Here is a 26307-nt window from a genome sequence, read left to right on the forward strand (position 1 = left end):
AGTGTTCAGAGAGAGTGAAGGACAAAAATGAACACCCATCTCGGAAGAGTATGAGAATAGTAATAAAGAAGGTTTATTCTAGGCATACAGAAGAAAAATACAACTCTGAAGGAAAGGTTGTGATGTACTGCAATTGAATATCTATTATTATACAAGATGAGACTTTTCATCTAATGGTCTTTCCGTTCCACTCGATGGTTGTACAGATCTAGTCTGCATTTGCATCTGCTGCAAAATTGGAAGAACAATAATTTTTTATACCTGTGAAAAGAAAAAAGGGTTTGGGTGGGTTTCAGAGAGGACACACAGGAAAATCTTTTAGTGCCATTACAAGGGGGAAAAACATTTTATGTGGGTTGGTTCTGAATTTGTAATAGTGTGTGTACACAGCAGATGTTCAAAGGAAGAGTTGATGAATTATAGACTACATACTTCCTTAATGTTCTACTTCTGTTTTCGCTAGAAAACAATGGTATGACAGCAATTCCCATGCTATATTAAACATTACAACTTCTTTTTTTCCATTGATGTCTACATATCAAAAGTGGGTGTGATGATTCAAAATGTAGTGCTCAAAAATGTCATTTAGGTGCAATATGTGATTATAAAATACTAATTGGTATCGGTGACCATCAAAATATGTATATTTTTGTTATTATTCTAATTTGAGCTATATTTTTTGCTTGTTCTGGAGATATAGAACATTCAAAGAGTATGTCAGCCACTGTTGACAGTATCTAGAGTCCTTTATCTAAACATCTAGACAAATATTTACTAGTTTATTTAGATCTCTATTTGAGAACTGTTATATTTAAATCAATTGTTTCAAATTTTATTGATTCCATTTAACCAATGGTTTTAATTATCTGTGCAACATGTCTTGCATCACAATTTCTTAAAATGCAATGTACTGCTGAATTTTTATTATGTTCTTCCTCCAACATTATGAACACAGACCATACAAAGAGATGTTATCTAAAGTAGTGAACTAGTCTGGGAGGGTGAAAGGGGAAGCAAGAAATTCTGCATATAAAATTATTACAGATCTGCCTGCATAGGAAATCTGCACTTACTCTGTAAATGCATTGTTGTTTAAGCCTTGGACAACATTAGAGAATTCTAATGCACTCTGTTGGATTAGTGCTAATATCAGTTTTTCTAAGCAGTTACTGTGTGCTTTATGGTTACAGTCTAAACATAAAGCTTTACGCATTTTAAAAGTAATCTTCACATGGACTGTTGGAATGACTGTTCCAAGGGCTTGCCAGACCAGTAGAATTACAAAATGTCACATGCGTTTAAATCAGTATGCCAGAATTTTCAACCTAATATCTATATATTACATATGTAGCACATGGTCAATTACCAAGGACAATTATTTTGCCATATTTCCCAGTACTTTTAAAAATATCAGAAATACGTATTGGTAGCGTACGGGCAGATGTTAATCTCTTTCTCAACAAGTGCCCTAAACTTTCATAAGGAAAGATTACCTGCAGACCATTTCAAGAATGATTTCTTGGATGCAGATAATGACTGCAGAACATAGCCTTTCTTTGTTGTACAGAATCAATTTGAATCATGAACAAGCAAAAGTAACCTTGGAGACAACAAAATGCTGACAGATGAATCAGATGAGGTTTGTGTGACATACAATAACAATCACAAAGTCTTCACAACTGAGCATGACCAAAACATATGAACATAATCTCCAACTAGACCATTCTGCCATCTGTTGCAAACTGTGTCATTCAAAACACAAGGGAATTTTGTGCTGTCTGTATAATTGGAGTGGTGGCCCTGCTTAATCATCCTGAACACCAGAGCTGTGTGATGAGTACTGTGCACACCCATGACTGCATCAGCAAACAAACTTCACAGCAATCACATCATTAAGCTTGCTACGGTCATGGGGATCATCACCAGCAACGAGACAGAGAGAAGGCGAGACAGATGGAGTCCTGATGCAAGGACAAAAATTTCTCACTGAATACAAGTATAGAGGTGACGTGTGGACTTCATCCCCAACTGGACATCAACGGTATTACACTGGAGGCAGTGCCCGGCTACAAGTTCTGGGAGGAGCACAACATAAACAGCGTCTCATGGTCCTTGAACACATCCATACTGAAGAAAGCTCAACATCACCTCTAGTTCCTAAGGAAATTAAATAAGGAATGTGCATAACCATCCTGAACTGCTTCTACAGAAGCGTCACTGAGAGCATCCTGTCCTGTAGAATTACTATCTGGTACGGAAACCGCTCTGCCTCAGACAGTTTCTTAAATTACTGCAGAGAGACTGCATAGTTTAATAATAGTGTTGTGTATATATTGTTGTATTTACTGCCACACTGTTCTCTGTTGCTGTTTCATGTTAATTATGGAAGAGAAACTAGATTATATTACTTACTCAACACATTGTGAGAAGAAATTATAATAAAGTTGACTGACATTGACTGAAAAATACTGGACTGTTCTGTGAACAAACTACACATTGTGTTTTCATGGAGACGCTGAACAAAACAACACAAAAATATTACATTATTTTAAAATATTACTTTTTTAACTAAAATGCTTGTTAAAACATTACATAATTTAACAGGCATTTTAGTTTTCCAACAAAAACGTTGTTCCGATACATGTCTACTTCATGTAGCTAATTTTATTAGGTGCAAGATAAAAGGAATTTGAGGGCTTTGGTAATTCTGAAGTTGCAGAAGGCTTCTGATACTACTGACAATCTTTTGTTGACTAGGCGAATGTGAATGATACTGCTGTTGAACGGACTGCTTCATATCTGAAATGACAGAAAAAACAGGTAGGTGTAGGAAGTACTCTGTCTTTGACTAGCTCTATTAGATGTAGGGTTCCAAAAAGACATTTTGGGAAGGCCAGTTTTTCCATTTTATAGATCACTGATTTAAAATCTGCAAGGTAATGTGAACATTTTAAATGAAAATGATTCTGCACTATTATTTTCCTATAAAGACAAGAGCATTATAGGATGGACACTGAGTGTAGAACTTCTAAAAGCTGTTAGGTGGATAACCAAGAAAAGGTTGTCACTTATTTGGGGAAAGCCTGTTATACATTTGCATGATGTTGGAGGGATCGGACAGGTAACGTTTTGTCTAGGGTTAATCAAAGCGCTTGTTTTTTCGTCAGAATATATGTTTTTAGATAGGAAAACAATAGTTACTTTGGCAAGAGCTTTGGTTCATCCTTATTTTAAATGTACCTGTTGCTTGTGGTATGATTGCATTTCCAAATACAACGTGGATCTATTCCACAGTATCTTAAAAATGATTTTATTCAGGTGAAAGATGTTAAGTTATTCTACCAGACCAGGGTCCAACATTGCTTTAAAAAATGTCTAAAGTCTAAAATGTCTAATAAAAATCTAAAGATTAAAAAAAAAAAAAACTTTAACAGCAAAAGCTGACAAATCTATTTTTGTAAGTTCACTTTTGACATTTGTTGCTGTTGGTCCTGTGGTTTGCCAGGACATGCGATAGGTAAGTACCTACAATGTTGTGTAACTAATGCAGGAAAGAAAAGTATTTTTTCCCCCTCTCTGAGGACCAAGGTGACTTTCCAGAACCCCCAGCACTGATAGTCATTTCAGAAACTCTGTACAGCCCTTCTCAGAACAGATGCATCTTGTGGAAGCACAAAGAATTAACTGTACTGTGTCATACCCACATAGAAAAACATGGTTTGGGGTCTGCTCTGCTGAAAGAAGAAGTTGTCGTTATGTTTACCAGATGCAAAGGCACAGTTGAATCTTGTTACTTATTAGTTTTTTTTTTACAGATAGACTTTTCCATGTTTTTTTTTTTTTTACGCTTCCTGGTTACATATTCATGCTGGTCACATGGGTGCCCACTGGCTTGCAAGCACAAAAGCAAGGTAAAGTGTCATGACATTATGAGATGCACAGAAAATGAAAGACATCTTTGAAAGACCCACCCACTCTCTTTCAGTGACACTGATTTCATTATGAAGTGGAGACTCTACATTATTACATTATGACTATTATTTTAATGTGTTTTTAATGTACCTTGCAGTTTCGTGAAATGCCAAGCATCGAGAAACACCATCTTTATTTAGGCCACTCACATGCTAATGAGAAACCTGTGAAACTTGTCCTCCAAGTTAATGATATAGCAACCAGAGAATAGACTTCCAATTTGCTCCATCTGTTATATTCTGGCGTGTCAGTTCTATCTCACTTAGCAAGACACATGCACTAACTTTCAACGAGGAGTGGGTCAAAGCCTCCCATCCCTCCCCTCCCCTTCAGAAACGTAGTATACCAAATTATTCTATGAAATCATTCAAATGTATTAATCTGCAGAATACCCAAACATGTATTCACATTAGCCCTGGAAGCACTGCTGGGATCATCAAAGCTTACCATGCTATTATGGGATCATGGCTGTCTAAGCTGTGACAGAGCAAAATGCCACAGGCCTGAGCTATTGTATCTAAAGTAGACCTGCACTTCATCACTCGCAATGTACAGGAAGAGCAGACGTACCATAAAAACAGCAAAACGGCAGTCAAATCTTCAGGTTAGCTGGCTCAGCAGGTCTCTGCTAATATGTATACATGTAATACATGTACATGTACATAAATACATGTATTGCTAACTTCTTTCCTGTTTATATATGAGATTTAGTGCTGTTATTCTTTATTATTAATATTGGGAACACTGTATGCACTTTGCACTGATCAGTTGGGCTAAATCAAATCAAATATAGCATGGTTCAGATTGTCCTCCAAGCCATCTGATTATGAGCTATGCATTGAGTAATGCCACCCAGGTGGAAAGACCTGGGTGGCCAGTTTATAATTTGTTTGCCCTGTGTTTTATGCCTTCTCATAAACAGGACTCTCTGCTGAAAACAAGTCTCCTTTGCACCTTGCATTAACAAGGTTATCTGGTTAACACTTAGCCAGATTGCATTTTCACCTTTAATTAAAATGTTTCTTTCAGGTTGAATTGACAGAAATCAAATTTCATTTCCCCACACATATCACCCCATATGTAGTTGCAATTTTCATTCCAGGTGCTACACACGTGGTTTCTCAAATTACACCTAGTATGTAAAATCTAAAATCTGTCAAATGCTGGAACAAACTGTTTAAAACATATGTGCAGAGGAAGGTGGTCTACTGTAACTACTGTCATTTCAAATAACTATTTGGATTCTGTCCAGAGAACTTTCAAGACACAAGTGATAATACATGCTTATCTGGTTATACGAGAACAACTATGAAGAGTCGTATAAGAAAAGGATGGATGCATGAGGTACAATACAGAAAGTGTGAATTGTAGGGACATGCTTCCTAAAGGAGAGGGTAGCGTAATAAAGACCATTACCCCTGAACGAGAGGGAAATACCCTGGCACACATTTCAAGATTGGATAAGGTCGTGATCCTCAGTCTTTATCAGAATGTTTAATGCCTTAGATGTAGGCCTGAAAGCGTTGTTTGTATACAAAGGAGTAACACCTCAGGAGTGATGATTATACAATACTTCTGTGCTTACAGTAGCCCAGGAAACAGTGCATGCATGGTATTTTTCACCCTGGCTAAATTTGAGTCTGTAGCTTCTTTTTTAGTAATATGCTAATTTCAGGGGCAAGAAGCAAAATCAACTTCCAGTGTCTGAGAATAGTTTATGAGCACATCTATAGTATCTAACAAATATTCAGTGTGTTCTAAGATCAAGGAAAAAAGCTTGACAAACATTTGTCAGACATGTGTAATGTTTGTAGTTTTTTATGGTGTGGTCCTGAAATTTTATTTATTTTTTAATTTTTTTTTTTAAAAAAAAGGTTGTACCAAAATCCATTTTATGTTTTAGAAAATAGGCAAATTAAAACGTCTGGATTTTTGGCTGTTACAAAACATTCATCCAATCAACAACATGGCTAGTGCATGCGCCGTGATCAGACAGAATGCATACTCTTCAGCTGTGTCTCGCTTAATCCACACTGGCATGACCAGGCCAAAGAACAAGTCTGAGAATGAGGAAGTGCGTGAGCAAATGTGTGCTGGTCTTACTCTGTATTATGGTGCGATAGGTCATGGATGCGGGCGACTCTGGCACTTCATTCAGGAAAGACTTTCCCTGGTCACAGTTTCTTCCTTTAAAAATACACATATGTGATACAAAATGAGGAACCAGTCAAGAAAACAGAGAACTAGAAACTGCTGTCTCCTTTCCTCCCACATTCCAAGTATGACGTTTTGGTTTCATGGTAGTGTTTTCTTTTTTTTCCCCTCTGGATCTGGTCTCTGCTAAGGCATACCAAGGTTGCCTACAAGGAAGTGTTGGCATGCCAAAAACTGCAAAAGTACCACTTGTCTGCCTGAGGTGATATCATACCTGCTCTTTGGCCTCACCGATTTGTTTACAAGCGACTATGATATGAGTGAGATGTGTGGCCAGGTGTACCTATTCGTGGGTCCAGGGGCACCTGGCCCAGCAGTGGAAGTGACAGATCTTCACACATCCTCTGCGCCCCTCCCGTGGTCGGTGGGAAGATCTGGGATGTGTTCTGACAAGCAGGAGACGGAGGCGGCGTGTGATTAGAAACTCCTGTAATTCATTTTTTTTTACAATAATAATTAAAAGGCATCTTTAGGGTGTGCCTTACAGGTAAAGTATAGCACAAAAAATCCTAAATTACAATTAATTACCAGTATGTTTTATTGTTTTTTATTACTATGGCCATCAATGCTATGTCTAAAGCAGATCTTAAAAGCCACACCACGGTGGTAAAAATACTATAAACATAGTATAAACATAGTGTGTGCATTAGAGGGATCGGTGAACCCAAGGAGTGTGTGTATGGAAGCTTGCCTTGCACTTTGGACACACAAAGCCACTCATGTTCTCCACCACCCCGATGATAGGCAACTTTACCTTCTGACAGAATCTGATCTCTTTTCTCACATCCTGCAGGGACACTTCCTGATTCAAGAAAAAGTGTCAGAAACAGTTCAGCTAAGGCCACGGTTCAGTCTTAGAAACCTCTCGTCCTGTAGCCAGTTCCATTTGGAAAACTCATGAGGAAGTGATTTTTATCATTAATTAATATTTATTTTTACAAAATGCAGATTCAACATAACGACATTGCGGAACTCTTTCAGTCACCGAGCCATAGGATTTTGTGGAAAAAGGAATGGCAAGACTTTCAGAATAGTTTTTCATTTGAAAACAGAAATTTGCTCATCCCCACGTCATGATACAGTTTTCTAGACTGAAGAGCATTAAATCCCCAAAATCATCCATGAACCTGACGGTACAAGATATTCACATAAAGAACTTGTGACAGTGACATCATTTTGTTATACTGCCTGCACGGATCGTCCTGTACACCAGTCACGCTGGACGTCACAGAAAGAAGACAGTAGCTATGTAACCTATTGCTCTGAAGTGTACATTACCGAACTTGCTGTTTGAAACCTAGCATCTAAAAGCCCTCAGTAGTAGAAATCAAAGATGAGAAATCAGAGGCATCATTAATGCTCACCTCTTTCACACTGTGATACTTGATTAAGAAATTAATAAGAAATTATCACATTTTCTTATTAGAAAAACTCTTCTACACTATTATAACCTTGCTGAAGGTGCCAACAGCTGTATGCCACTGCAAGTATGGCCTTTAAGTATGGCCTTACTAAGAATTACAGAGACCAAGAATAAGAAAACGGTTAATATTCTTATTGCTTTATCCATGGATTTTTAAAGATGTTAATATCATTCCTAAATTCCAAATTCAAAGGGCAGTCCCTTAATGAGTGCAAACAACTTAATGCTGAAACATGACTTAATGCTGAAACATTGTGCAGTTTGGCAGACATCATTTGTCAGTATAATGATTTGATCCTTACTGGACATGCAGTTAATAAGCAGCCTGCCGGTGAACATAAAGATCACTTCAGCACAGTCTTATTACAAGAAAAACTAAACAGAATTGTCAGTAGTCCTTAATCGTGGGCATGGGGATCCTGGGAAGTCCCTTGCGATTCCCTCGGGGCTTGTGGGCTAGCAGCACTGTGACGCAGGGCTGTGTCCCCTGACACAGAGGTGAGCAGGAAACCGTGTGCGACAGGCAGCCCATTATAAGGTGGACCATATAAAGCGGTTTGCGTGGGGCTCAAGCAAATGAGAGCGCTACAGAGACAGTAATAGGAAAACCCAACCTCACACCAGCGCGGCCATCTCTGCATGCTCTTGACACACTAAACGTTTCACACCACCCCCTCCTCCTTCCTGAGCCACGTGACTATGGTTATTACTATTATTCACCTACTCCACCAAACCTGACCATTAGTCTCCGAGCATGTGGGTTTATGTGGCACCTGTAGACCAGGTGCTGAGTGACAGTTTTCAGGATCTGTGAAATTTAAGACACCCAATCCATCAGTTCATTTAAAAGATAGATAATCAAGGCAGACACAGGAAGCCCAGTTTGCAGTCTGTGGTTTCTCTTTGTGGGGGAGTGAGTATATCTGTCGCTCTTTGTGTGTGAGTGGGTATGTGTGGTTTTACCTGAGGCGTGGTTATGATGACTGCTCCGTCAATGCCAGCTCCACTGAGGTACTGCACCACTGACAGGTGCTCGTCAGATGTACCCGGAGGCGTGTCCACTATCAGATAGTCCAGTTCGCCCCAGTCCACGTCCCTCAAGAACTGCTTGATCATGCCTACATTCAACACACACAAAACCAGTCCCAACACAAGCACACATCACACCATCAGCCTACACTCAACCCACCACAAGCACACCACACGCTATCAGCCGTACTTAGGCCATATTAAAACTTCGGCCATGACAGTTTTGAAAGAGCTGAAGTGTTTTTAATCCTGGACGGAATCACTGAGCTTCTAAGTTCCCAGCATTACTGAAACATTGTGTTTCTGGAACATAAAACAGATTTCTATTATAGGCCAGTCAAATTAAATTGCCAAAAAAGTTCTAGTAAAAACATTATACTTCTACACAATTGAACTTTCTCTACATTTATAACCACTTCCTGTAAACCAATGACAAACTCTTCATAACACACTCCCTTTCTTTTGAGCAAACCTGTGCTTCGTATGCTTATCAAACATGCACTTGGAGGCAGCAGGCAATACAAGTCCTTCAAACGACTGGGTGAACAGCTTTGGTCAGTTAAGGGCCATCCATCAGGACAAGTGATTCATGCCATTTTGTTTGTGCTAAAGCTGAAGGAAAATGCTGAAGATGGGTTGCCTGCTTCAGTAGGAAAGCTTTTCCTGACACTCTAGTTTTGTGTAATGAAGTGAACTTCGTTTAATAAAGGGTCCCAAAACGTTAGATGAGTTTAGCTCTTCCAAACTGAATGCTCATATGGACCAAAGTTGTATCCAGTCATCACAGTGTAGCTTTAACGCAAAAGCCAATATCCATGTAAATGACCATGACGGCAAGGCCATCAGACTATTTAATCCTGTTCAGTTTGCCATCGCTGCACTGCTACAGTGCCGTTTGTGCCGTCACTTCTACGCATGTCTGCGCTACAACACAACGTGCGGTACACAGTGAGGACGTCAGGAGGGGAGAGGCACAAGCGATGGGGTCCGCCGCACCTCAGTGTCCCACCACTGCATATGCAGCTGAGGGGAAACAGGAAGTGTGTCACTCTAGGTCTGGCTGCTCTTCACCCAGAGCTCATTGAAGGCACACACAATGCAGGCAGATTAAAGATACTGCTGTTTTAATGTAGGCCTGGAGGAAGTGAAACCAGTACAGCATGCAACAGGAACTGTGGACTGTTTAACTGTATATCATGGATTGCCGAATAATGTAAATGTGTCCTTCTGTAATTAAGTTAAGTGACTCTGACGAAGCAAAAATGTAACCTGTCCTGGGAAAAGGTGTCTGAAAGGGTGAATTGTTAATGTATTAGCTCTGAGTAATTCATCAGCTAGCAAATGTGCCAAAGTAGACTGAAGCAGTGCAGCAGTACAGACCGTTCTTCTTCGGACCCCTCCAGATGACAGCATCATCAGGGCTCCCAAGCAGGAAGCCAACGGACATGACTGCCAGGTTGTCCTCCACATACTGAAGAGAATAACAGGCATCTCCGAATGACACAGACATGCACAAGAAAGGATTCTGACCATGATTTGATCTATAGGTGCACAGTATATTTAGAGTCTTGCCTAGAAGGACAGTTTTTCTTTTGTTATCGGTTTGATATTGGAATTTTAACCAATAATTACAACTAACAACTAATACAACTAATAACTTTCACCTACACATTATGCCTTCTGTTTCATTTAGGTCTTATTTGTATGTTATTACAGTAATAAGAAATAAGTTAGTTTTCTTTTGTCAAGTTCAACCAGTATTTGGAATAAATTTCACATAAGATTTAATGTTGAGGGGCTCTCCACCCATAGGCTTCCTTATGCGTGCTCCAGTTCTAGACATAAAATGGCACTTAACATTTGAGAAAGGTTAGAAATTTAAATGTAGCTAATGAAACTGATTATGTTCCTCTTTGTGCCAAATGCAATATATGTGCATATTGTGTTGTCTGATTCACCTGATATAACCCCGTAAAATTATTGATCCATTAATATCAGTGTCAGCCAAGGTACTAATTACCGGTTATTATATTGGCCCAAGAAATTCAATATTGACGAAAAATACAATATTTTTCAGTGAAGCTGTCCGTTTTGTGTGAACCTGACGTGCCCAGAGGGAAAGAGGAAGATGCTCACCACAGGGGACCAGCCTGAGCCGCTCTGATGGACCTGCGCAGAGAGATCAAGGCCAGTGGGAGGATGTTCATGTAAATGCGCAGCTCACCCACTACAGATAAGCAATGAAATCCCAAAGACAGTACTGCATTTCGGGCTACTAAAGGTACAGATTTATGTCAGTTGTCGAAAGAACTCTTTGTGTAGGGAGGAAATGTGTATCAGGACATGTCAAACAAGGACAAGCTATAGCAGAAAAGAGGAACAGAGACTGCAAATGAAAACTCACTAAACAAGCCGCTAAAGACCACTAAACCATGGCCTCAGACAAAATAAGACTCCAGAAATGTGCTACACCTCGTGTTCCACCAATAGAAAATTGGCTGTTTATACATTTTTTAAAAAGTTAAGGCTTTAAATACTGTATCATAATGGAAGCAATGCTGGACCTTAAGCCCAACAGAAAAAAAACCCTCTCTCTCATCCTGCTTATAAAGCTGTTTAAGGGCACTTCAAACTTTCTGCTACAACTGTTACATATGATATCAGGTGTGCTCCGACATATTTCACAAATGTGTAGCACGTGTAAAAATTACAGCTGTTTATAAGACATACCTCAGTGTGTTATCAGCTAACAATGAATAAACAATGCTTTAAACTTGGGCATAGGTTCTTCCACTTATGTAAAAACTCTGTCCCTCTAAAATTCAGAAAAGCTACCCCCCCCCCCCCCCCAAAAAAAAAATGGGCAGAAGTGGTAAGGGCAGTTTTCTGACAGTATGGAAAAAAGCTTGAGAGGAACTGAAAACATTCACTTCATGCACACGTGTTCAGGCTCAGTCTAAAAACATCGTTGCCATTTCACAGATTGATAAACACGAGTCATGGCAACTGCATTAACCAGTGATGGTCTATAATCAGAGTTATCTATTCCTCACGCTAACTGCGTAATTGCTTAACCGCTGCATGGAATTTCCCATGCCAAAAAAGAAAGTACTAAGAAAGATATTCCTCTCCATACAATCAAAGATCTCAGAGGAGATGCCTGGATCTGCTAAGACCTGTCTATCAAGCTAAGTGTTTATGACTTATAAGCAGGCTATATCAGAATTTATCACATAATATCCTTCAGAACTGCTTTCATGAACAAAAGACCAGATATGATGTTTCTATGGAAATTATCCAATCAGGATGCACCATGACATAATGCAGCATAACGATATAGTTCATTGCGGGAGTTTTTCCTTTGGGTCTGTGATCACAAGCACTTCATAACAATGTTGTCTGTACATCACTTATGTAGTGTGCTTATGGAACAATCTGGGCCAAGCTCTTGAACTGGACCCACACTGCTTTATTCTTGGATCTACATTGGACAGGACAACTCCTAGTCCTGCTCTTGATCTTTGTCCTCTCAACCCTTGGCCCGGATGTGGTGGTCTTTAATGCAGCAGTGTGTGTGTGTGTGTGTGTGTGTGTGTGTGCGCCATCAGAGTGGTGTCATACCTGTTCCCCCTCAAGCCCCATTATTTTAGGTATGGATGGTCCACAGATGTCTACATCCAGCACGGCCACCTGGAATCAACAATGAAAACTGTCAGCCAAATGTAAATAAAGACACTGTTTTAAATGATAACAATACACCTGTTTCATCAGGCTGATTTTTTTCTACAGTGCAATGCCACATGATGGCAGTGTTTGGTAGCGCAACACCGGCATTATGTCAAAGAAATATTAACTGCACAAACAGTGAACCATTTATAACTTAATTTCTTACATCAGACAGCAGTAATTTATTGCTGCTCTTGAAGGTCTGCCGAGCAGCACAACGCGTCACCCAGCCATGGCTGCCTCACCCTCCCAAACTCTTAGAATTCTTTTAGAACCAAGCAGAATCTTGTTAATCCAGCATTTGCCTGCTCATCTGAACAAAAGCGGCCGATGCAATGCTCTCTCAGCCTTTTGCTGAGGACAGGGGTCTAAAAATACCACTCAGAGGCAGACAGAAACAGAATGAGGGAAGTCCATTCTAATTCTACAGCACTCGCAGCTTAGCAGGGCGTAATAATTCTGTGACTGAACGGGAAACGGTTACAGAGAAACACGCTTGAGGGAATGATTGACACACTAGGCAGAGCCCTTTGCGTCTCAGAGGAAGCCGTATGGGTTTCAGCCCCCAGGGATCTTAGAAACGGCCCGACTCAAGGCATGCTGGGAAACGCACAGGTGCAAGCTGTGGGAGTTGGGGCAAGCATGCGCATGTGCAAGTGTGTGGCCGAGATAACATGCGCCACTCTCTTATCTTTACCACCAGCAGTCTCCAACGCTACCAGATTTTTCAACCACGAGTGGGGAGGGGGCATACAAGTGGGGGGGGGGGCATACAATAATATGCAGGCTGACATGGAGCAGAAAAAGGAAAAAAACAAACAAACAAACAAAAAAAAACACCACCAAGTAGAGTAACATCAAGGAATGGCTCAAGCAGCGTGTAGCTTCATCCAGCAGTGTGAGATACTATCGCTTTCACAAGCCAAGGAGTGGTGGGGCTTAACTTCAACTGCAGTGCTGCTCAGTAGGTGATAAAGAGAAATATTACATCAAATTGCTATGGCTATTTAGGAGGTCTTGAACCTTGTGGGTGAGAACTACTGCATCAGCTATGGGGCAAGTTCAGGAGGGGTTGCAGGAACAATTAAATCAACTATCTCTGGATTGGTTTTGTTTTTCTCCAAATGGCTGCCAAAAAAGATGTGGTCCAGCATTTTGACGCACTTCTCCTTTCGCAGAGCTACACCACCTTGATGTAGGCCAGTTTAGAGGGGAAGCCGAGCGAGTGTTCACGTGTGGCACTGCGCCGATCGAGGCCAGCGAGCGTTCACGTGTGGCACTGCGCCGATCGAGGCCAGCGAGCGTTCACGTGTGGCACTGCGCCGATCGAGGCCAGCGAGCGTTCACGTGTGGCACTGCGCCGATCGAGGCCAGTGAGAGTACACATGTGGCGCCAAGCCCATCGAGGCCAGCAAGCCTTCACGTGTGGTGTGCCAAGCCAATCAAGGCCAGAGCGTGCTCATGTGCAGCATGGAGCCAAACCCTTGAGGTCACAGCACAGAATGTCATCAGCAGAGGAAACGAAAAAACAACGAAAAAAGATCGGTGTGAAACAGCTGACACTCTAAGTACAAGTCAGGGAGGATAACCCCCCCCCACCCCCTCACCCGACCCCAAACCTACATGATAGATACATCTCTATGAAACTCCAGTAGTCTGGATTTTGGATTACTGTGGAGCAGATGTTCGAGCGACCTTGAGCCAGAGGAAGTCTCTTACTAGGTGTGTGTGTGTGTGTGTGTGTGTGTATAAGCAGTCAGAGAGGGACAGAGAGTGATAAAGACAGACGTGGTGCTGAGCTGGATTTTGTTCACCTCACTGTAGCTGTGGTTGGCGTCAACGATGGTGTGAATTTTCAGAAAGGTAGATTAAGTTATATAGCACACTCCAAATACAAAGTATGGTGCATTTTGGCATTTACAAGCATTAAAAAATATTAAGACAGTTGATTAAAATGGGTGGAAAGCTGGTGAGAGGTGTTCAGCCTTTGCAGTTGACTTGTAACGATGAGATTATACTTCTTTCACTTTCACAGCAGGTGCAAAGATATGAAGATTCATGCCAAATGGGAGCAGTTTCCCTGAAGGAAATTTCTGAACAGCAGACTGGGCCAAAATACTAACAGCAGAGGTGGAGGGGCCAGAGCCACATCAACAACCCCAAGGAAATTATGTGGTGATCTTAAATCTCTCTTCTCCCTCTCCTCTCCTCTCTCCCCTCCCTCTCCTTTCTCCTCTCTCCCCTCCCTCTTCTCTTCTCTCCCTCCTCTCTCCCCTCCCCCTTCTCTTCTCTCCCTCCTCTGTCCCCTCCCCCTTCTCTTCTCTCCCTCCTCTGTCCCCTCCCTCTCCTCTCCCTTCTCTCTCCCCTCCCTTTCCTCTTTTCTTCTCTCCCTCCCTCCTCTCCTCTCCCCCTTCTCTTCTCTCCCTCTCCCCTCCCTCTCCCTTCTCTTCTCTCCCTCTCCGCCTCCTCTCCCCTCTCCGCCTCCTCTCCCCTCTCCACCCTTTCTTCTCTCCTCCTCCCTCTTCTCTTCTCTCCCTCCTCTGTCCCCTCCCCCTTCTCTTCTCTCCCTAGTCTGTCCCCTCCCTCTCCTCTCCCTTCTTCTCTCCCTCCCTCCTCCTCCCCTTCTCTCTCCCCTCTCCGCCTCCTCTCCCCTCTCCCTCCACCCTTTCTTCTCTCCTCCTCCCTCTTCTCTTCTCTCCCTCCTCTGTCCCCTCCCCTTCTCTTCTCTCCCTAGTCTGTCCCCTCCCTCTCCTCTTTTCTTCTCTCCCTCCCTCCTCTCCTCTCCCCCTTCTCTTCTCTCCTCTCCTCTCCACCCTTTCTTCTCTCCTCCTCCCTCTTCTCTTCTCCCTCCTCTGTCCCCTCCCCCTTCCCTTCTCTCTCCCTAGTCTGTCCCCTCCCTCTCCTCCTCCCCTTCTCTCTCCCCTCCCTTCCTCTTTTCCTTCTCTCCCTCCCTCCTCTCCTCTCCCCCTTCTCTTCTCTCCCTCTCCCTCCTCTGTCCCCTCCCCTTCTCTCCCTAGTCTGTCCCTCCCTCCCTTTCCTCTTTTCTTCTCTCCCTCCCTCCTCTCCTCTCCCCCTTCTCTTCTCTCCCTCTCCCCTCCCTCTCCTTTCTCTTCTCTCCTCCTCTCCCCCTCTCCCCCTTCTCTCCCTCCCTCTCCTCTTCCCTCCCTTTCCTCTTTTCTTCTCTCCCTCCTCTCCCCTCCCGCCTCCTCTCCCCACTCCACCCTTTCTTCTCTCCTCTCCCTCTTCTCTTCTCTCCCTCCTCTGTCCCCCTCCCCCTTCTCTTCTCTCCCTAGTCTGTCCCCTCCCTCTCCTCTCCCTTCTCTCTCCCCTCCCTTTCCTCTTTTCTTCTCTCCCTCCCTCCTCTCCCTTCTCTTCTCTCCCTCTCCCTCCTTCTCCCTCTCCTCCCTCTCTCCCCTCTTCCCTTTCTTCCTCTCCTCCTCCTCCCTCCCTCCTCTCCTTCCTTTCTCTTCTCTCCCTCTCCGCCTCTCTCCCCCCTTTCTCTCTCCTCCTCCCTCTTCCTTCTCTCCCTCCTCTGTCCCCTCCCTCCTCTGTCCCCTCCCTCTCCTCTCCCTTCTCTCTCCCCTCCCTTTCCTCTTTTCTTCTCTCCCCTCCCTCCCTCCTCTCCCCCTTCTCTTCTCTCCCTCTCCCCTCCCCTCCTTCTCTTCTCTCCCCTCCGCCTCCTCTCCCCTCTCCACCCTTTCTTCTCTCCTCCTCCCTCCCTCTCCCCTCCCTCTCCTACCTCTTCTCTTCTTCTCTCCCTCCTCTCCCTCCCCTCCCTCCTCTCCTCCTTTCTCTTCTCTCCCTCTCCGCCTCCTCTCCCCCCTTTCTTCTCTCCTCCTCCCTCTTCTCTTCTCTCCCTCCTCTGTCCCCTCCCTCTCCTCTCCCTTCTCTCTCCCCTCCCTTTCCTCTTTTCTTCTCTCCCTCTCCGCCTCCTCTCCCCTCTCCACCCTTTCTTCTCTCCTCCCTCTCCTCTCCCCTCCCTCTCCTACCTCTTCTCTTCCTCTCTCCCCCTCCTCTCCCTCCCCTCCCTCCTCTCCTCCTTTCTCTTCTCTCCCTCTCCGCCTCCTCTCCCCCTTTCTTCTCTCCTCCTCCCTCTTCTCTTCTCTCCCTCCTCTGTCCCCTCCTCCCCCCCTCCCTCCTCTCCCCCTTTCTCTCTCTCCCTCTCCCCTCCCTCTCCTTTCTCTTCTCTCCCTTCTCTTCTCTCCCTCTCCCCTCCCTCTCCTTTCTCTTTCTCCCTCTCCGCCTCCTCTCCCCTCTCCACCCTTTCTTCTCTCCTCCTCCCTCTCTCTCCTTTCTCTTCTCTCCCTCTCCGCCTCCTCTCCCCCCTTTCTTCTCTCTCCTTCCCCTTCTCTCCCTCCTCCTCTGTCCCCTCCCTCTCCTCTCCCTTCTCTCTCCCCTCCCTTTCCTCTTTTCCTTCTCTCCCTCCCTCCCTCCTCTCCCCCTTCTCTTCTCTCCCTCTCCCCTCCCTCTCCTTTCTCTTCTCTCCCTCTCCACCTCCTCTCCCCTCTCCACCCTTTCTTCTCTCCTCCCTCCCTCTCCTCTCCCCTCCCTCTCCTACCTCTTTCTCTTCCTCTCTCCCCCCTCCTCTCCCTCCCCTCCCTCTCCTTTCTCTTCTCTCTCCCCCTCCTCCCCCCTCCTTCTCTTTCTTCTCCCCCTCCCTCCCTCCCTTACTCCCTCCTCCCTTCTCTACGCACCAACATCCCCTCCCTCCTCTCCTTCTCGCACCCCTCCTTTTCCTCTCCCCTGCCCTCCTCTCCCCCTTCTCTCCCCTCCCTCTCCTTTCTCTTCTCTCCTCTCCGCCTCCTCTCCCCTCTCCACCCTTTCTTCTCTCCTCCTCCCTCTCCTCTCCCTCCCTCTCCTACCTCTTCTCTTCCTCTCTCCCCTCCTCTCCCCTCCCCTCCCTCTCCTTTCTCTTCTCTCTCTCTCCCCCCTCCTCTCCCTTCCTCTTTTCTTCTCTCCCTCCCTCCCTCCTCTCCCCCTTCTCTTCTCTCCCTCTCCCCTCCCTCTCCTTTCTCTTCTCTCCTCTCCGCCTCCTCTCCCCTCTCCACCCTTTCTTCTCTCCTCCTCCCTCTCCTCTCCCCTCCCTCTCCTACCTATTCTCTTCCTCTCTCCCCCTCCTCTCCCTCCCCTCCCTCTCCTTTCTCTTCTCTCTCTCTCCCCTCCTCTCCTTTCTCTTCTCTCCTCTCCGCCTCCTCTCCCCTCTCCACCCTTTCTTCTCTCCTCCTCCCTCTCCTCTCCCTCCCTCTCCTACCTCTTCTCTTCCTCTCTCCCCCTCCTCTCCCTCCCCTCCCTCTCCTTTCTCTTCTCTCCCTCCCACCCTCCTCTCCCCCTTCCTCTTCTCTCCCTCTCCCCTCCCTCTCCTTTCTCTTCTCTCCCTCTCCGCCTCCTCTCTCCCTCCCACCCTTTCTTCTCTCCTCCTCCCTCTCCTCTCCCCTCCCTCTCCTACCTCTTCTCTTCCTCTCTCCCCCTCCTCTCCCTCCCCTCCCTCTCCTTTCTCTTCTCTCTCTCCCCCCTCCTCTCCCCTTCCTCTTTTCTTCTCTCCCTCCCTCCCTCCCTCCTCTCCCCCTTTCTCTTCTCTCCCTCCCTCCCTCCCTCTCCCCTTCTCTTCTCTCCCTCTCCCCTCCCTCTCCTTTCTCTTCTCTCCCTCTCCGCCTCCTCTCCCCTCTCCACCCTTTCTTCTCTCCTCCTCCCTCTCCTCTCCCCTCCCTCTCCTACCTATTCTCTTCCTCTCCTCCCCTCCTCTCCTCCCTCCCTCTCCTTTCTCTTCTCTCTCTCTCCCCTCCCTCTCCTTTCTCTTCTCTCCCTCTCCGCCTCCTCTCCCCTCTCCACCCTTTCTTCTCTCCTCCTCCCTCTCCTCTCCCCTCCCTCTCCTACCTCTTCTCTTCCTCTCTCCCTCCCCTCGCCTCTCCTTTCTCTTCTCTCTCTCCCCCCTCCTCTCCCCTTCCTCTTTTCTTCTCTCCCTCCCTCCCTCCTCTCCCCCTTCTCTTCTCTCCCTCTCCCTCTCCCTCTCCTTTCTCTTCTCTCCCTCTCCGCCTCCTCTCCCCTCTCCACCCTTTCTTCTCTCCTCCTCCCTCTCCTCTCCCCTCCCTCTCCTACCTATTCTCTTCCTCTCTCACCTCCTCTCCCTCCCCTCCTCCCTCTCCTCTCCCCTCCCTCTCCTACCTCTTCTCTTCCTCTCTCCCTCCCCTCCCTCTCCTTTCTCTTCTCTCTCTCTCCCCCTCCTCTCCCCTTCCTCTTTTCTTCTCTCCCTCCTCCCTCCTCTCCCCCTTCTCTTCTCTCCCTCTCCCCTCCCTCTCCTTTCTCTTCTCTCCCTCTCCGCCTCCTCTCCCCTCTCCACCCTTTCTTCTCTCCTCCTCCCTCTCCTCTCCCCTCCCTCTCCTACCTATTCTCTTCCTCTCTCCCCTCCTCTCTCTCCCCTCCCTCTCCTTTCTCTTCTCTCTCTCTCCCCTCCCTCTCCTTTCTCTTCTCTCCCTCTCCGCCTCCTCTCCCCTCTCCAACCCTTTCTTCTCTCCTCCTCCCTCTCCTCTCCCCTCCCTCTCCTACCTCTTCTCTTCCTCTCTCCCCTCCTCTCCCTCCCTCCCTCTCCTTTCTCTTCTCTCTCTCTCCCCCCTCCTCTCCCCTTCCTCTTTTCTTCTCTCCCTCCCTCCCTCCCTCTCCCCCCTTTCTTTCTCCTCCTCCCTCTTCTCTTCTCTCCCTCCCTCTCCTCCTCTCCCTTCTCTCTCCCTCCCTTTCCTCTTTTCTCTCTCCTCCCTCCCTCCTCTCCCCTTCTCTCTCTCCCTCTCCCCTCCCTCTCCTTTCTCTTCTCTCCCTCTCCGCCTCCTCTCCCCTCTCCACCCTTCTTCTCTCCTCCTCCCTCTCCTCTCCCCTCCCTCTCCTACCTCTTCTCTTCCTCTCTCCCCCTCCTCTCCCTCCCCTCCCTCTCCTTTCTCTTCTCTCTCTCTCCCCCCTCCTCTCCCCTTCCTCTTTTCTTCTCTCCCTCCCTCCCTCCTCTCCCCCTTCTCTTCTCTCCCTCTCCCCTCCCTCTCCTTTCTCTTCTCTCCCTCTCCGCCTCCTCTCCCCATTCCACCCTTTCTTCTCTCCTCCTCCCTCCTCCTCTCCCCTCCCTCTCCTACCTCTTCTCTTCCTCTCTCCCCCTCCTCTCCCCTCCCTCTCCTACCTCTTCTCTTCCTCTCTCCCCTCCTCTCCCTCCCCTCCCTCTCCTTTCTCTTCTCTCTCTCTCCCCCCTCCTCTCCCCTTCCTCTTTTCTTCTCTCCCTCCCTCCCTCCTCTCCCCCTTCTCTTCTCTCCCTCTCCCCCTCCCTCTCCTTCTCTTCTCTCCCTCTCCGCCTCCTCTCCCCTCTCCACCCTTTCTTCTCTCCTCCTCCCTCTCCTCTCCCCTCCCTCTCCTACCTCTTCTCTTCCTCTCTCCCCCTCCTCTCCCTCCCTCCCTCTCCTTTCTCTTCTCTCTCTCTCCCCCCTCCTCTCCCCTCTCCATTCCCTCCCCTCCCTCTCCTCTCTTCTCTCCCTCTCCTCCCCTCCCTCTCCTTTCTCTTCCTCCCCTCCCCTCCCGTCTCTCCTCCTCCCTCTCCTCTCTCCCCTCCCTCTCCTACCTCCTCTCTTCCTCTCTCCCCCCTCCTCTCCCTCTCCTTTCTCTTCCTCTCTCCCCTCCCCTCCCTCCTCTGTCCCCTCCCCCTTCTCTTCTCTCCCTAGTCTGTCCCCTCCCCTCTCCTCTCCCTTCTCTCTCCCCTCCCTTTCCTCTTTTCTTCTCTCCCTCCCTCCCTCCTCTCCCCCTTCTCTTCTCTCCCTCTCCCCTCCCTCTCCTTTCTCTTCTCTCCCTCTCCGCCTCCTCTCCCCTCTCCAACCCTTTCTTCTCTCCTCCTCCCTCTCCCTCTCCCTCTCCTACCTCTTCCTTCCTCTCCCCCCTCCTCCCTCCCCTCCCTCTCTTCTCTCTCTCTCTCTCCCCCTCCTCTCCCCTCTCCATTCCCTCCCTCCCTCCCTCCTCTCCCCTTCTCTTCTCTCCCTCTCCCCTCCCTCTCCTTTCTCTTCTCTCCCTCTCCGCCTCCTCCTCCCTCTCCTCTCCCTCTCCTACCTCTTCTCTTCCTCTCTCCCCCTCCTCTCCCTCCCCTCCCTCTCCTTTCTCTTCTCTCTCTCCCCCCTCCCCCCTCTCCATTCCCTCCCCTCCCCTCTCCTCTCTCCCTCTCCCACCCTCCCTCTCCTTTCTCTTCCTCCCCTCCCCTCCCTTCTCTCCTCCTCCCTCTCCTCTCTCCCCCTCCCTCTCCTACCTCCTCTCTTCCTCTCTCCCCCCTCCTCTCCCTCTCCTTTCTCTTCCTCTCCCCTCCTCTCCCCCCCTCCCTCTCTCCCCCTCCTCTTTCTTCTCTCCACCCCTCCCCCTCCTCTTTCTTCTCTCCACTCCTCCTCTCCCTCCCTCCCCTCTCCCCTCCCTCTCCTTTCTCTTCTCTTCCTCTCCCCCCTCCCTCCCCTCCCTCCCTCCCCCTCCTCTTTCTTCTCTCCACCCTCCCCCTCCTCTTTCTTCTCTCCACTCCTTCTCCTCTCCTCCATCCCTCTCCCTTCTCCCCTCCCTCTCCTTTCTCTTCTCTCCCTCTCTCCCCTCCTCTCCCATCCATCTCTCCCCTCCTCTCTCATCCCTCTCTTCTCTCCTTTCTTCTCTCTCCCCTCGCTCCTCCCCTCCCTCTCCTTTCTCTTCTCCCCTCCCCTCCCTCCTCTCTCCCCTCCCCCACTCCTTCTCCTCTCCCTCCTCCCCCCTCCTCTCCTCCATCCCTCTCCCTTCTCCCCTCCATCTTTCTCTTCTCTCCCTCTCCCCTCCCTCTTCTCTCCTCTCTCCTCCTCCTCTCCCTCTTCTCCTCTCCCATCCCTCTCCTCTCCCCTCCCTCTTCTCCTCTCTCCTCCTCCTCTCCCCTCCCTCTTTCTTCTCTCTCCCCTCCCTATCCTCTCCCTCCTCTCTCCCCTCCCCTCCCTCCTCCCTTTCCCTTCTCCCCTCCCTCTCCTTTCTCTTCTCTTCTCTCCCTCTCCTCTCCCCCCTCCCTCTCCTCAATTGGCAGTGATGACATCAAGCTGTCTGGGACCCACTTAGTAGCCACCACCTCTACAGCGGGTTAGGGTGGGAGGCACAGAGAAGCCTTGAATGCTGAGATTCGTTCAGGAGGAGACACACTGGATTTAGGCCCTGCTCCTTCATACCACGTGGCTTGGGGGCGGGGGGTGACATTTCATGCTGCAAGGGGGAGATTTGTGAACTATACCCCAAAAAGGTGGCCGAGAGCTACTGATGCCACCACAGAACGGCACATTTGATAAAACTCTCCCAAAACTGCAGGTTTTACAGTTTTTTCTGTCTCTGACCAGCAGTTTCACTGTGTATGGTATCCCTGGCAGCGTGAGGGGGAAGGGATAATATTGTTTCTTTAACCTATAAAACCTCAGAGAGAACACAACACAAACTCCTGCAGAGAAGCTATAAAAGGGAAGACAGATTTCTGAACTATATCCCAAATGTCAAGTGACTCAGAAACACACAGTCAGAGCCCCTGTTTTAGGTGGCACAGAGTCACCTGACTGCGAACCAAGAGGTTAAGGGCTCAATCCCATCTGCCTGATGCTTGTGTGTATCAGAGTGAAGCACAGAACCATCAAGAGATGCCATCTGACTTATTCCACCACTAGCACCATCTTTTTTCAAACAGAATGACTTCACTTTGCTACATCTGGACAGTGTACAGAAACTTCTGCCCCAGGTCACACCTGCCCCCTAGTGGAGCATATTTTATTGGTCTAGGACAGGTTGACTAGTAAACAAAATTGTGATAGAATTGGTAATTGTCATGGCTATGCCTTCCTGTTGTACTACAGCTAATAAATATCGGAACCTGTCTGGGGCCATTAGACGCTGCCTGTCTTTTTTTAAACTTTAACTAGGCCAGGCAAATGCAGACTTTCATGGCTTGTTACTCTACTTTAAAGAGGCAATTTATTGGTAACAGTATGTGTGGGGCTCTGGGCAGCTGGAGTCCACATCCAGGAGAGGGGAGTTTTCCCTACACACCGAACTCCAGGAGAGGGGGGCGTGCCCTACGCACTGCACTCCAGGAGAGGGGGTGTGTGCTCTACGCACTGCACTCCAGGAGAGGGGGGCATGCCCTTCACACTGCACTCTGGTGCCAGTGTTGATGTTTGGGTAGGCCCCAACTCCATGCCGCTTGGACTGTTTAAACAACATCTCAGAGCATAAGAACCAGCACAGCCGAAGGGATTTGTGAAGGTTCAGTGTCATGCACGCCTGTGCCCCTCCAAAGCATTCGATTGTGTGAGTGAATAAACTGTGGTGTGCAAGTGTGTCTGGGGTGGATAGCACAAAACACATAATCGCTGGGTACGTGCAACATTCCCTCACTGTTTTCTGGCTTTTATGAACAGGAAGGATAATCAAAATGCGAGCCGCATAACAGGATGTGTTCTACTATGTTTTTTTTTTTTCCCCTATACACAGACCTGCCATAAATCAACAGGGTCACAGCGGTCCTGCAGCGCAAACACAGAGCTTCAGAGGCACGTCCATGGTGAAGGCCACGCTCGTGGGTCTCGCGCACACACACGGGCCTGGAAACAGCTGTCGGGCACACCCGCCTTTCTCACAGTACGCACACAGCACACACAGCAACTGTCCTAGAGTCCAAGAAAGTCCTTCAGACTGGAGGGAGACCAAAGCGGAGAGCGCACGTGCTACAGAAAGCAAAGGCACATTAACCTCTCCAAGAAAGACAGCAAGGAGGTAGAAAAAAAGAAAGAAAAAACAGGCATAACCCACCAGCTTTAAGTGAGGTCATTTAATACACAGTACTGAACTGGAAGTGAATCACTTAAGATAGAACTTTATAAAATGTGGAACTCCATCTGCCACACGAATTTAAATTGTTCGAGGGATTTAAAATTAAAGATTACTCTGGTCCCAAAGCTGCCAACAGGTAGACAGAGCCGGCGGGACGACTGCTGACAGGTCTATTACAGCCATAGCGTTTCGGGTCTAGCTCAAGAAAACATTCCTTGGCTCACCAGCTTGCTAGCTCCAAGGTGTAAGAGGAGAGCAGCGGAGTACCCCGAGTGAACACAGCATGGAGGACTCCCAACTCTCACTCTCCTCACAGTAGACAAAAGAACTCCTCTTACATGAGGAGCAGAACAATCACGTGATGACTGAGTCTAGTACAACAGGATCCAACACCTGTCTACATTTAACTGGATGAAGGAAAAATGATTAAGAAAGAAATAAAAACTTATAGAAGTCCATCCTTCACACCATGCTTGTCCTTGTTGCAAATGACTAAGTCAGGTATTCACAGCAAGGTGTGTAATCAAGGCATAATCTATGTTCCTCCAACACTTTAGCAAATCATCTGGCAAGATTGCTGAACGCAGAGATCTGCATTACAGAGCTGGCGTCAAGCCACATTGCTATATTGCATTGTATCTTAGAGCACACAGGTTGGCTTACTCTGTTGACATTGTGTGTTCACCTCAGCCAAGCCCCATCCCCATTTTATTCCTTACACCCTGCCCTACAGCACATTTCTCATAAACCTTAATCACTTTCCATTACATACTTTAGAGAACAGAAACTCTGAATCAGGAGCATGGTGACTCACTGAAAATAGCTCGCTACTGACTGGACAGCAAACTACCCTGCTTGCATACCCATTTGCAAAGGGTACAATGTATCACAAGCAAAATCTCACACGGAGTGGTCTGCTGCTTTGTTAAACATGTGTTCAGATAATAGCTTATGAATCTAAAACAGCTGCACGCCTTAAATCTAGTATAGGACAACATTAACCCCTGACCTGATAATAGCACAACCTGTCACGGGTGGAACAGGACAGGTCGTGCACTGCCACACACTGGTGCCTGGTCTGCTGTTGTTTGCATCACCAGGTACAGTGCACTGTGTAGCACCTCATCATGCACCAAGGTCAGAATTAACAGTGCACAGACCAAACAGTCGCACTTTTATTACTGCTCAGGAAAACGGTGTCATATATAGCAAAAAAAAAAACAAAAACAACTAGAGAAAAATCCCTCAAACATTTATTGTAGTTGACTGCTTTTTGAGACACTGCACCAAAACAATAGAGGTTGCACAAGCTACCAACACATTCTTCTGTGGAATCATACAATAGTGTTTCCAAGAGGACATACTTCAGGAATGGGGTTGGGGTGGTCATTTGAATGGCATCAATTAAGCAAAATTACAAAATTTCAGGAAATTGTCGTGACACTCATTAGACTTAAAATACATTTTTGGGAGGGTGAGGGTTGTTTATTTTTGCTCAGTACTGCACAAATCAATCTGCTGCTACAATTCCAAAAAAACAGAGTCAAATGTAAATAAACAGAGGTAGATGTGGGTATATAGTTAACTGAATATTTGACTTTCTAACCATTCATCTTTTCTCAATGAGCTGCCTTCCTCCCAAGCCTGAGGAAACAACATAGCCCAGTTTAGTGAGCTCCCTGCTCTTCCAACTCTGATTCACCTCATCAATTCCAGTAGACTGTGCAGTGCTGTGGACCCAAATATAACACCTCTAAACCTGTTCCAGACCCCCATTACAGATACTCTTCTTGTAATGAAACTATTATTCTTATCCTTGAATTATGATCTGTATTATCCACAAGATGTTTTGTTTTTTTTTAATTGACAAGAAAAAGGGTATGTATGTATATTATATATATTCTATGCCACAGTTTATTTTCAAAGCAGTTTTAGATAAATTATTGCATGCTGGGCAAAGCATGTATTTTTGATTAGAATAAACACAGACAAATTTGTTTAAACGTGTCACAGATTAATTCTAAAACACGTTATAAAACGAGCCAAAGTGGAATAAAGTGGAATAAAGCGGAATTCCTCAATCAGTCCCATAGGTGGCCCTACCTCTTTGGTGCCATCACTGGCCAGTGCATGAGCCAAGTTTGCGCTGAATGTGCTCTTCCCAACGCCCCCCTTGCCTGATAACACTAGAATCTTATGCTTCACGCTGGCCATCTTCAGTCGGATTCCTTCTATGGCTATGAAGATGAGAGAGGTACACGTTTTGGATCATTTACCGTGCCATTGACGTTTGCATTAACAAACTCAGTGACCAACTCTATGTGGCAAAACGTTTTTCTTTTTGTTTTAAGAAACAAACTGCTGGCAACAACGTTAATATTCAACTGCCCATCAGTAGTATTACTTTGCTTTTTTTTCTGTCATTAAATTGTTTAGTGTTGCTGATAAAAATGCTTTACCAGACAATACTATGTTCACTAAATATTTCTTAAATGTTCGTGTGCACATGAATGCCAGTCAAGAGCTTGACAGGAGGAGAATAATGATGAAGAGCTGTGCAGATACCGGGGTCTGGAGCTTTGGGAGCGCCAGATGCGCATACTGATTGGTTTGGACAGCCCTCACACGCCGCCGACGTCCCCGCTTTCTCACTGGTGCTGCCCGGACAGTCTAAGCGTGCAACAAACGGCGTCATGAAGCCTGAATAGCGAAGTACAGGGAAGCTAGCTGGCTGGCTGGCTAGGCTTGAACGTATTCGTTCGACAATAACTATTCGCTAAATGTATCTGAAACTGAACTAGGAGAAAACACAACGACACATAATGCTCGCTAACAAACAATAATGTAACTTAGCTAACCTAATTACCACAAATGTAGGTCATCTTAACTATCCTAAATATCTACTCTGTTACCAAGTTACTGACAGCTAAACCTAGATTATTAGCATTACCAATTTGATAAGGGATGCATTCGTTCAGTCAATATTTGGCGGATACATAACAGCTGTAACTAAATTTAAAATTAGAAAATGACAATATGTCTTTGGTATAGAACTGAACTCACGTTCAGGAGCATCGTTTGGAACCTCCGCCATCCTTCAAATCATACTTCCGGTAGCGTGC

At 46.5% G+C, this 26307-nt stretch overlaps 1 protein-coding gene across 5 annotated transcripts; it reads right to left on the reverse strand.

Annotated features, from left to right (window-relative positions):
* Positions 1 to 49: 49 nt before the first annotated feature.
* nubp1 (nucleotide binding protein 1 (MinD homolog, E. coli)) lies at positions 50 to 26307 on the reverse strand. Of its 5 annotated transcripts, none has more exons than XM_027002789.3 (11): positions 26249 to 26307; positions 25751 to 25855; positions 25289 to 25422; positions 12260 to 12328; positions 10775 to 10807; positions 10019 to 10109; positions 8573 to 8727; positions 6878 to 6988; positions 6470 to 6572; positions 6076 to 6159; positions 50 to 261 (listed from the first exon to the last, which is right to left on the reverse strand). In XM_027002789.3, the coding sequence occupies exons 1-11, from the start codon at positions 26277 to 26279 to the stop codon at positions 209 to 211; spliced, it is 969 nt and encodes a 322-aa protein (XP_026858590.2). In that variant the 5' UTR covers positions 26280 to 26307; the 3' UTR covers positions 50 to 208. The 5 variants fall into 5 exon arrangements, 4 of the variants coding, with proteins under 4 accessions (XP_026858590.2, XP_081567015.1, XP_081567016.1 ...); XR_014122714.1 differs by having other exon boundaries at positions 206 to 261; positions 6470 to 6613; XM_081710889.1 differs by lacking the exon at positions 50 to 261 and adding an exon at positions 2057 to 2799.

Source organism: Electrophorus electricus, chromosome 3 (assembly GCF_041902795.1).
Source record: "Electrophorus electricus isolate QZ-2024a chromosome 3, ASM4190279v1, whole genome shotgun sequence".
NCBI classification, from domain to species: Eukaryota; Metazoa; Chordata; class Actinopteri; order Gymnotiformes; family Gymnotidae; genus Electrophorus; species Electrophorus electricus.

Bases quoted from the DNA above. Each gene is read 5' to 3' on its own strand.
- nubp1 (XM_081710889.1), bottom strand. From the start codon at position 26,279: ATGGCGGAGGTTCCAAACGATGCTCCTGAAC. The intron at 8,728-10,018 runs GTCTGTACTGCT...TGTTGAATGTAG, and splicing joins GAGGGGTCCGAAGAAGAACG to GCATGATCAAGCAGTTCTTG. The intron at 2,800-6,075 runs GTAAGACCAGCA...CTGTCATTTCAG, and splicing joins CTATCGCACCATAATACAGA to ATATGAAGCAGTCCGTTCAA.